Source organism: Squalius cephalus, assembly GCF_949319135.1.
Source record: "Squalius cephalus genome assembly, chromosome: 22".
NCBI lineage: Eukaryota > Metazoa > Chordata > Actinopteri > Cypriniformes > Leuciscidae > Squalius > Squalius cephalus.
In genome coordinates this window covers 20536149-20548501 of record NC_137143.1, presented here as the reverse complement: position 1 = coordinate 20548501, position 12353 = coordinate 20536149, and the positions used below count along the sequence as shown (strand labels likewise).

The following is a 12353-nucleotide window of genomic DNA, read 5'->3' as shown; positions in this document are numbered from 1 at the left end:
GTAAGGAAGAATTGATTACTTATTATTCCCCTATTTAGCATTAGCTACTGAAGGGGTAGTTTTATTTTAAAACCAGAACACTTTTTTTTCTAATTTCCTTCTTTAAGCCATGTATTTTCATCTGTGAAATAGTTGACCATAAATTTAAGATTTTATTTGGGCACATTTTCAGTGAAATGTTACTGCTTTTTTGTAATACCTGTTTACCTATATATGCAACAAGTTCTTTGCTTAGTTGATCTTCCTCTAATAACAATCTCTCCTTTTATTTATTAATTAATTATTATTAATTATTAATGGAGGCTTGTGTTAAATAAAACTGCCAATTTGAGTTTTGAATTTAAGTAGTTCCTTACAAAATAGTTTTTTTTTTTAAAACACCATATTGTTGTTTCATTGTTACACACATTTAAACTGTTGACATATCACGCTCCTACTTGTGTTATATTATCATAAATAATCTTGGAGTTTTAGGAATTATTATTAAGATTATTATTAAAAAGAGATTGTAATTAATTGGAGGATTATTATTTTTAACCAGCCATATGATTCAGAAATACTGTAAGAAGTAGCCTATTAATTTATATGATTGTTTTATTATTTACTCCTTTTCAGTATTGATGCCTTAATGGATGATGGGTCCCTAGGAAGACGCGTCAATGATGACGCAAAACCCAACGCAAAAATGAAAAAACTTGAAGTTGATGGCCTCCCCCATTTATGTTTATTTGCAATAAAGGACATTTTTTTTGAAGAAGAAGTCACATATGATTATGGAGGAACTGGATTGCCGTGGCGTGTTAACACAACGTCAAAAAACAAGGTATGTTTACAAAAGTTCATGACTGATACTAGGGGTGTAACTGTTCACAAAATTCACGGTTCAGTTCAAAATGATACACTTGTGTCACGGTTCGGTACGTTTTCGATACAGCAAAAAGAAAGAAATGCCAGAGAAATTTCCTTGATTTTTTTTTTTTTTTTTATTCTTTTTTTATTAAAACTAACATCATAAAGTATGATATTTTTTACTTTGAGCAAAGATGGTAATTGACTCTTCTTAGGAGCATATAAAACAAAATAGCTCCTTGGAAAAAATGAAATGTAATATTTTGTACTTCAGTTCAGATTAACATTTGAGGGCAGCAATGTTATTCATAATGTCAAAATAAAACCGACGTAATGTTACTTGAAAGCATTGTAGCCTGCTATTCCTGCCAAACTTCCAAAGTTACAGTTAGTTTTACTACAGTACAACTAAAAATGGTGAATATGGTGAATGTTGCTGATCTGTGGACACATAGTTCATTCATGGCACAATGTTTCTTCCTGGTTTCCACGTCAGCGTTGTTTGATCCGTTAATACCGGAGAAATGTGAATGCTTCTCACTAGATCTCGCAGCGATGTTATTACTTCAGTGGCGAATTCAAATGCTTTCTTTACTGGATCTCTTAGTGCTGTGTAGTATAAGATCGGCTCGCGCTGCTTTGGTCCAAACTGATAAACGGTCCGTCACGAGTAGCTCAGTTTCGTTCTGTTTACATTACGTTTGCCATTTGATGTTGTGGTCGCGCCAGCGTCTCTTACATTTAGCGCGCTCGCGACGCGCGTACTTTTGAAATAACCGTTCGGTTTGAAAATGCGTACCTAACACCGAACCGAAAGCCTCGTACCAAACGGTTCAACACGAATACGCGTACCGTTACACCCCTAACTGATACAGACCTTTACAACTAAAAATCAATGTTAAATTGACGTCTGTCTGCTATCTGGGTATTATATATTAAAAATATACTTTTGAATATATTTTGAAAACAGTCCTCTCCAAAGCACACTCCTGCCCATGAATCAGCTCCAGAGCCCGTTCCTGCCAAAGAACATACTGTAGAATCTGCTCCAACCCATGAGCCCGCTTTATGTACATTAGGTAAGAGCACCGCTTTTCTTATTTTCTTTTCCTGATGTTGGTTTGCAGCCCTCTTGAATTTAGTCAAAATCACACAACACAACTTCTATTAACACAACAGAATCCACTCCAGAGCGTGATCGAGCCCATGAGGCCACTCCAGAGCGTGATCGAGCCCATGAGGCCACTCCAGAGCGTGATCGAGCCCATGAGGCCACTCCAGAGCGTGATCGAGCCCATGAGGCCACTCCAGAGCGTGATCCAGCCCATGAGGCCACTCCAGAGCATGATCCAGCCCATGAGGCCACTCCAGAGCGTGATCCAGCCCATGAGGCCACTCCAGAGCGTGATCCAGCCCATGAGGCCACTCCAGAGCGTGATCCAGCCCACGAGGCCACTCCAGAGTGTGATCCAGCCCATTGGCACCCTAAAGAATTCAGTCAAGCCGATGAGCCTGCTCAAGGTACATCAGGTAAGAGCCACACTTTACCTTTTTTCCTCATGTTGGTTTGCAACCCTCTTTCAAATGTAGTCAAAATCATGCAACGCAAATTCAGTTTATGTAATCAAAATCAACACATCATCAATGCATTGTGATATTAAATTGAACCGAATTGTTGACATGATAATCCTATTCTAATCAAATCATGACACCAGTCAAGGTTCACACACCTAGTGTTCAATAAAGTTTTGTTGAGTTTAATCACCCTCTCAGTGTGATTTATCCTGACAAGGATAGCTAAGGACATTAGCTGAATCTATCAATTTCAAAAGTGAAAGTGTTTATTTTCTGCTTTCTTTCAGTTTGTAAGAAACACACTATAAAACCTGAACAACTGTCCTCTTTTGAGAAGTGTCTTGCTTGCCATGGACCATTTTCCTCTCTAAAGTGGTCTGGAGTCAAATGTATAGGTAATTTTTAAATTGTCTGGATTTTTTTATAGATATTTTGAATAACACTAAATTATAGTCCAGTTCTCAACAACAATGAATGGTGAACAGTTTGTTATTGTGAAATAATCAAATTACATTTACCATATTTGAAAATCTCATTTGAACTGATTAAATGATTTTTACTTCTCAGGTTGCTTCACTGTATGGCATGCAAAATGTTTTGAAAAACTGCAAAATGATGTAAGCAATTACCATAAATAATTACATTAAAATATATTTAATAAATTTCTATGCATGCATATGAAATTTAATTCTATAAATCTACTACACTGTTTCTTCAGTATACATCAGGATCAGCTGATGAAAGTGAGGGGGATGAAAGGTCCTCTGGAGAGGAATATGTCCCCTGTTCTGCATCTGATAATGACACAGACATTGAAAGTGAAAACCCAGTCAGTAGTCCACTTGATGCATCAATTACATGTAAAATACATGTAGAAACGACACCAGATGAAACGACACCAGATGAGCCTATTTCTATGGACTACACTGAAGTTCAAGATACAACACAAAAACATTACTTTCCTGACTGCTATTCAGAAACTCAAACATCATCATCACTTGCCAAAGCAGGGCAGAATTTTTGCTTTGTCTGTGGAGAACCTCAGTCCAAAATTTCAAGACACTTTAAAGTCCATGCCAAAGAAGACATGGATATAGCAAAGGCTCTGAGTTTACCTGCAAATTCGAAAATAAGAAAACAACTGCTTGAAAAATTGAGAAACAGAGGCAACTTCAACCACAACAACAATGTCCTTAAAAAGGGAGAAGGTACATTAAAAGTAAAACGACGAGCATTTAAAAACACAGGTTCAACCCAGAAGAAATATGAATACTGCGTGTATTGCAAGGGAATGTTTTTGCGAAATGAGCTGTGGAGGCACATGAGAGGATGCAAGTCCAAACCAGCTAAGATAGATAAAGCTACTGAGGGCAGACAGAGAGTCCTCACCATTGCTGCAGTGGCCAAATCTTGCTTCTCTGGTAAAACAGAGGAAGGGTTAATGAAAATATTGAGTAAAATGAATGAAGATGAAATTGCCCATGTTGTGAGACATGATTCTGGCCTTCTTCAATTTGCCCAGTCCCTATATAATCGCCACGGATTTCACACTTCAAAGCATGAATACATCCGCCAGAAGGTCCGTGAGCTTGGCAGATTCATGATAACACTACGTAAAAAATGCCCATCTGCATCTCTGGATGATGCCATGAAGCCAGCAAATTTCATGAATGTCATTCAAGCAGTTAGAGAAACTGCAGGGTTTCATGAAAATACACATTCTTTCCAAATTCCAAGCTTAGCTTTAAAAATCGGACACTCCCTCTTAAAAGTTAGCGAAATTATCCAATGTCATGCTCTTATTGCTGAAAATGCAGAGTTGGCAAGCAGTGCAGAAGCATTCCAGAAACTGTACAAATCAAAGTGGTCGGAATTCATATCGAACTCAGCGTTAAGCACCATTAATGATTCGAAATACAACAAGCCGGCCAAAATGCCACTCACTCAAGACATTGAAAAGCTTAATGACTATTTACAAAGAAGTGCAGAATCGGCCCTCCAGGAACTTAGCCAAAATACCTCTGAGAGCAACTATGCATGTCTCACCAAGCTAACAATGACCAGGATCATCCTGTTCAACAGACGACGGGTTGGAGAGGTCTCCAAGATGCCTCTAAAAAATTTCCTCCAAAGAGAGGACTCTTACACATCTGACGAGCTGGGTCTTTCAGCTTATGAGAAGAGCTTGTGCAAATATTTTACACGAGTTGAGCTAAAAGGAAAAAGAGGACGAAAAGTAGCTGTTTTGCTCAACCCAGACATCACAAAAGCTCTGGAAATGCTTATTGAGAAGCGGGCACAATGTGGAGTACTGCAAGAGAATGAATTCCTCTTTGCCGTTCCAAAGTGCTCTAGCTACTACAGAGGTCACGACTGTCTCAAGAGGTTTGCTGCTGAGTGTGGTGCAACTCACCCAGAGTACTTGAGATCGACACAACTGAGGAAACAAGTTGCAACAACTTCCCAAATTCTTAATTTAAAAAATAATGAACTGGACCAACTGGCAGACTTTCTAGGCCACAATATTAATGTGCATAGAGAATATTACAGACTACCTGAGGCAACCATCCAGGTGACCAAAATTTCAAAACTGCTTCTAGCCCTTGAAAAGGGTAAGCTGACAGAATTAAAAGGAAAATCTCTTGATGAAATCCAAGGTACAGTTACTATACAATTTTTTAATCAATTAAGTAATGAGTACTAACTAACATGAAATGAGCAATGTTAAGCTTATTTTTCCATTGTGTTTTCTAAGATTTTACAGACGAAGATGACGACCAGGACATTGACAGCGATGAAGACTCCAATGGAGCCAGACCTCTGGAGCTCAACTCAATCAGTAATGGTTAATGTTATTTAATATTTGTGTAAACGTGTATGTATGATGATTAATTTTAGTTCATTTTAGCATTCTGTCTGTGTGATGGATCTTATTGCAGTCAGAAACAGATTTTCAAAGTGTGAAGGGGAGAACGCAAGGGTATGTGAGGGGAGGTATGTTTTATATATCCTGGTTAAAATATGAAGCAGGTGTGTTTAATTGGGGTTGGAGCTAACTGCAGAGCAATGACCCTCCGGGAGCAGGATTAGACACTGGACAAAAGTTGCAAATACTGCTGGTCAAACATAACTTTAAGCATCAACTAAAACTGTTTTGGATGAGAAATCAACATTTTATTAATGTTACCTTGTTACCATTCATCCAACCATTTTCTTCCACTTACCCTGAACCAGTCCACGGTGGCAGCAGGCCAAGTAGGGCTTTCCATACTTTCCTTTCCCCAGCCACTTTCTCCAGCTCCTACTGTGGGAACCAAAATTGTTCCCAGGCTTGCAGAAAGATATCATCCCTTAAGCATGTTCTAGGTCTTCCCCAGAGTCCCTTTCCAGTTAGATATGCCTGGAAAAAATCCTCTGGAAGCCATCCGGGAGGTATCCTAACCAGATGCCTGAACCACCCTAGCTGGCTCTTTGTAACTTGGAGGAGCAGCTGCTCTACTCCCAGTACCTCCAGCATATATGAGTTTTTCGCCCTCTTTCTCAGGGTCAGCCGAGACACCCTAAAGAGAAAACTTCTCTCAGGTCTTGCATGTAACATTTTTCACCCCTGATTAGTTGCATCACTATGTCAAGCATAATGTGTCAAGTGTCAAGGAATCACCATGCTCCACCCTCACTCCATTCAGCCTTACCAGACTTCTAATCTCCTGCACCTTTCACTTATCCAATCATCTCATCAACCATATAACCTCTGTATAAGCTGACACCAGACACAGTCATTGTCAGGTCTCGACTGCGACAAGGACTTTCGTGACGTTCCGATGAGCTACTTACCTGTGCTACCTACCTCCCAATCGATCTCCTGGTTCCGTGTTCCTTGTTTGCTCCCTGGATATCACTAGCCTGGATGCCAGCCCGAACCCCGCCCACAACATTTCTTTGTTCGGGAAGTTCGGTCTGGACCTGATCCGTTGAGGAGTAATTATGCTCTACTCAGCGAAGACCGTGCAAATCAAATTTCCAGGGCGGGCTTTATACAAATTGATGGACAGATGATCTACAGTTACGTAATCATCCACATCACCAAAGAGCGCTTGGGTTGAATTAGTTTACAACAAAGATGACTGCCACTGGAGAATTGCGATTTCACGAGTTCACACTTACAAATAAGTTAGGTAGAATAAATGCCTCATAGTTCCGAGATCCCCTTCCTTTAGTTCACTCAGCCCTGAAACAACTACGTCGTAACACCTACAGACCACATTGAATGATGTTTTATTAACAAAGTTTGGGAGGAGCATGTTCAGATAATTAACCTAATTAACACGAGAGGAGGACATTCAGTTAAATCAACTCCATTAACGATAAGAGGTATATATACAGCAGACCTGCCTCTGTTTGTTGACAGTTTATCAGCATCCCTCCACCACCCCATCTCCTGACTTCTTATTATTCCTACCACAACAGGGGGGAGTACTCTGGGTTCGGGCCAAATTCCGTGCTCAAAACCCCTGCCCTGGACAGCACACCAAATACACATAAACCTTAACTCTATCTAATTATATGTAAGTGTGAACTCGTGAAATACCTTTTGATGGGCTGGTAAAAGCCACCTCCGTGTTCCAAGACTTCACGCATGAGGTGCTCCGGAATTTCCTCCACTGATTTGTACTGGTCTACTACAACAACATCCTCATTTACTCCCGGAGTTTGGATCAACTATTCTTGAAAGCAGAGAAGTGCCAGTTCCATCAGTCAGAGATCCAGTTCCTCTGGTACGTCATAAACAAACAAGGCACCATGGATGAAAGGAAGGTGGATACTATCCTAAATTCCCACCGCCATAAGGGAACTCCAGAGATTTCTTGGTTTTGATAACATCTATCTCTTCATCAAGAACTACAGTGTCATCACCGGCCCCCTCACCTCTCTCCTCCGTGGAAACCCCAAGTCTCTGTCCTCAAGTCTCTGTCTCTGTCCCTATTGAATGAGATTTCATATTCATTCACTGCGTTAAGCTACACCTTTTATCTTTTTGAATAAGCGACCTGTAGCGGCACAACTTACAGTTACATACTGTGCCTTTAAAATCTCCGAATAAAAGTGTAGTATATGTTTCTTATGCATCATGCAACTGATTTTTGAGAGGGAAACAATGTCATATGATTTCATATGCAATGAAATTTGGTAAATATGCCATGAAAAAAGGTTTTAATTTGATTTTTTACACGGTATAGGTGAAAATGTGCGAGATGAACAAGTCTGCAGAGATGCTACTTCATCCACTAAAGTTAAAGGTATGTCTGGTTTTGTTTCAACTTTGCATTACCTTGGTATTCATTTCTCTCTTATATACATTGGATTTAACTATGTTGTACTTTAACCATCTAATACATTTCTAATAGAGCTTGACAGACCAAAGAAAAAAAGGGCCTATGTAAAAAGACCATGGACCGCTTCAGAGGTCAAATCAGTCATGAAATTCTTTGGAAACCACATCACAAAAGGGAAGCTGGCAACTTTGACTGAATGTGAGGCTTGCAAGAAGGCATACCACCCCATTCTTGCTTCACGGACAAGCCAAAACATAAGAGACTTTGTCCGGAACAAGGGCACAGCTTACAAGAAACAAATATGTAAATGAGTTTATTCTATCTGTCTTCTATTCTATTCTTCTATTCAAACTGCTTCCCTAACTTACAAGAAACGAATATGTAAATGAGTTTATTCTATCTATCTTCTATTCTATCTGTCACAATTCAGTAAGTGACCGTCAAATCAAACTGCTTCCCTAGCTTACAAGAAACAAATATATAAATTAGTTTATTCTATCTATCTTCTATTCTATCTGTCACAATTCAGTAAGTGACCGTCAAATCAGAAACAAGTATGTAAATGAGTTTTTTCTATCTATCTTCTATTCTATCTGTCACAATTCAGTAAGTGACCGTCAAATCAAACTGCTTTCCTAGCTTACAAGAAACAAATATGTAAATGAGTTTATTCTATCTATCTTCTATTCTATCTGTCACAATTCAGTAAGTGACCGTCAAATCAGAAACAAGTATGTAAATGAGTTTTTTCTATCTATCTTCTATTCTATCTGTCACAATTCAGTAAGTGACCGTCAAATCAAACTGCTTCCCTAGCTTACAAGAAACAAATATGTAAATGAGTTTATTCTATCTATCTTCTATTCTATCTGTCACAATTCAGTAAGTGACCGTCAAATCAGAAACGAATATGTAAATGAGTTTATTCTATCTATCTTCTCTTCTATCTGTCACAATTCAGTAAGTGACTGTCAAATCAAACTGCTTCCCTAGCTTACAAGAAACAAGTATATAAATTAGTTTTTTCTATCTATCTTCTATTCTGTCACAATTCAGTAAGTGACCGTCAAATCAAACTGCTTCCCTAGCTTACAATAAACAAATATGTAAATGAGTTTATTCTATCTATCTTCTATTCTATCTGTCACAATTCAGTAAGTGACCGTCAAATCAAACTGCTTCCCTAGCTTACAAGAAACAAATATGTAAATGAGTTTATTCTATCTATCTTCTATTCTATCTGTCACAATTCAATAAGTGACCGTCAAATCAGAAACGAATATGTAAATGAGTTTATTCTATCTATCTTCTATTCTATCTGTCACAATTCAGTAAGTGACCGTCAAATCAAACTGCTTCCCTAGCTTACAAGAAACAAATATGTAAATGAGTTTATTCTATCTATCTTCTATTCTATCTGTCACAATTCAGTAAGTTAACGTCAAATCAGAAACGAATATGTAAATGAGTTTATTCTATCTATCTTCTATTCTATCTGTCACAATTCAGTAAGTGACCGTCAAATCAAACTGCTTCCCTAGCTTACAAGAAACAAATATGTAAATGAGTTTATTCTATCTATCTTCTATTCTATCTGTCACAATTCAATAAGTTAACGTCAAATCAGAAACGAATATGTAAATGAGTTTATTCTATCTATCTTCTATTCTATCTGTCACAATTCAGTAAGTGACCGTCAAATCAAACTACTTCCCTAGCTTACAAGAAACAAATATATAAATAAGTTTATTCTATCTATCTTCTATTCTATCTGTCACAATTCAGTAAGTGACCGTCAAATCAAACTGCTTCCCTAGCTTACAAGAAACAAATATGTAAATGAGTTTATTCTATCTATCTTCTATTCTATCTGTCACAATTCAGTAAGTGACCGTCAAATCAAACTGCTTCCCTAGCTTACAAGAAACAAATATATAAATGAGTTTATTCTATCTATCTTCTATTCTGTCACAATTCAGTAAGTGACCGTCAAATCAAACTGCTTCCCTAGCTTACAAGAAACAAATATATAAATAAGTTTATTCTATCTATCTTCTATTCTATCTGTCACAATTCAGTAAGTGACCGTCAAATCAAACTACTTCCCTAGCTTACAAGAAACAAATATATAAATAAGTTTATTCTATCTATCTTCTATTCTATCGTCACAATTCAGTAAGTGACCGTCAAATCAAACTGCTTCCCTAGCTTACAAGAAACAAATATATAAATAAGTTTATTCTATCTATCTTCTATTCTATCTGTCACAATTCAGTAAGTGACCGTCAAATCAAACTGCTTCCCTAGCTTACAAGAAACAAATATGTAAATGAGTTTATTCTATCTATCTTCTATTCTGTCACAATTCAGCAAGTGACCGTCAAATCAAACTGCTTCCCTAGCTTACAAGAAACAAATATGTAAATGAGTTTATTCTATCTATCTTCTATTCTATCGTCACAATTCAGTAAGTGACCGTCAAATCAAACTGCTTCCCTAGCTTACAAGAAACAAATATATAAATAAGTTTATTCTATCTATCTTCTATTCTATCTGTCACAATTCAGTAAGTGACCGTCAAATCAAACTGCTTCCCTAGCTTACAAGAAACAAATATGTAAATGAGTTTATTCTATCTATCTTCTATTCTGTCACAATTCAGCAAGTGACCGTCAAATCAAACTGCTTCCCTAGCTTACAAGAAACAAATATGTAAATGAGTTTATTCTATCTATCTTCTATTCTGTCACAATTCAGTAAGTGACCGTCAAATCAAACTGCTTCCCTAGCTTACAAGAAACAAATATATAAATAAGTTTATTCTATCTATCTTCTATTCTATCTGTCACAATTCAGTAAGTGACCGTCAAATCAAACTGCTTCCCTAGCTTACAAGAAACAAATATGTAAATGAGTTTATTCTATCTTCTATTCTGTCACAATTCAGTAAGTGACCGTCAAATCAAACTGCTTCCCTAGCTTACAAGAAACAAATATGTAAATGAGTTTATTCTATCTATCTTCTATTCTATCTGTCACAATTCAGTAAGTGACCGTCAAATCAAACTGCTTCCCTAGCTTACAAGAAACAAATATGTAAATGAGTTTATTCTATCTATCTTCTATTCTATCTGTCACAATTCAGTAAGTGACCGTCAAATCAAACTGCTTCCCTAGCTTACAAGAAACAAATATGTAAATGAGTTTATTCTATCTATCTTCTATTCTATCTGTCACAATTCCAAGTGACCGTAAAATCAAACTGCTTCCGTAGCTTACAAGAAACAAATATGTAAATGAGTTTATTCTATCTATCTTCTATTCTATCTTGTCACAATTCAGTAAGTGACCGTCAAATCAAACTGCTTCCCCTAGCTTACAAGAAACAAATATATAAATGAGTTTTTTCTATCTATCTTCTATTCTATCTGTCACAATTCAGTAAGTGACCGTCAAATCAAACTGCTTCCCTAGCTTACAAGAAACAAATATGTAAATGAGTTTTTTCTATCTATCTTCTATTCTATTCTTCTATTAAAACTGCTTCCCTAACTTACAATAAATAAATATGTAAATGAGTTTATTCTATCTGTCTTCTATTTTATTCTTGCTTACCTATTCCCTATTAATATTTTGTAAACACAAACATGGTATACAAGGACACATGGTTTAGCAGGACTTGCTAGAATCTTTATTGATTTTAAGAAACCTAACTGATTCACATTTTGAATTTGTGCAATCCACATTTGGACGGATGTGAACCTAATTCGATTTGACTTATATATACATATAAGTGTGATTTATTTTATAAGGTGCACCTATAGTTTTTTTTTTGTTGTTGCATAATCTAACATTTGTACTCTGTCATACCGGTATACTGTTTTTGGCTATCCTGTTGTTATCTTTATGTCTGATTGTTCCTTTTGGGATGTTTACAGATTTTCCCTTATTTACCATTTAATATAGTAAATTCCCAGCTGGTGGAAAAAAACTCATTCAAAAAATCATTTTATCTGCACAAGTCTTTTTAATCACAAGATACATTAATCACAGGCTCCATAGTCGACCCTAACTGGTCCAAATAAAAAATCATAGTTGCACTTATTATTTGAATTTTTTCCAACAATATTCATAGCTATTATAAAAGCAAAGGGGTGCTACACATGGTTTACAAGGACACATGGTTTAGCAGGACTTGTGTATGTAGTTCTATAGCCGACAGTTCCTCTCTATCAAATGTGTTTGTGTAAACACAACCATGGTTTACAAGGACATGTGGTTTAGCAGGACTTGTGTATGTAGTTCTATAGCCGACAGTTCATCTCTATCAAATGTGTTTGTGTAAACACAGTCATGGTTTACAAGGACACGTGGTTTAGCAGGACTTGTGTATGTAGTTCTATAGCTGACAGTTCATCTCTATCAAATGTGTTTGTGTAAACACAATCATGGTTTACAAGGACACGTGGTTTAGCAGGACTTGTGTATGTAGTTCTATAGCCGACAGTTCATCTCTATCAAATGTGTTTGTGTAAACACAGTCATGGTTTACAAGGACACATGGTTTAGCAGGACTTGTGTATGTAGTTCTATAGC

At 37.0% G+C, this 12353-nt stretch overlaps 1 protein-coding gene and 1 long non-coding RNA gene across 7 annotated transcripts in view; both read left to right on the top strand.

Moving 5' to 3' along the window:
* Window positions 1-12353, top strand: part of LOC307150198 — an 86716-nt gene that overhangs the window by 28195 nt on the left and 46168 nt on the right. The window lies entirely within an intron of this gene.
* On the top strand, window positions 4462-8177 carry LOC307150599 (uncharacterized protein). Of its 2 annotated transcripts, none has more exons than XM_079857948.1 (4): window positions 4462-5081; window positions 5180-5263; window positions 7662-7721; window positions 7830-8177. In XM_079857948.1, exons 1-4 carry the CDS (start codon window positions 4481-4483, stop codon window positions 8066-8068), a joined length of 984 nt encoding a protein of 327 aa, XP_079714074.1. In that variant the 5' UTR covers window positions 4462-4480; the 3' UTR covers window positions 8069-8177. The 2 variants fall into 2 exon arrangements, with proteins under 2 accessions (XP_079714074.1, XP_079714073.1); XM_079857947.1 differs by having other exon boundaries at window positions 5180-5269.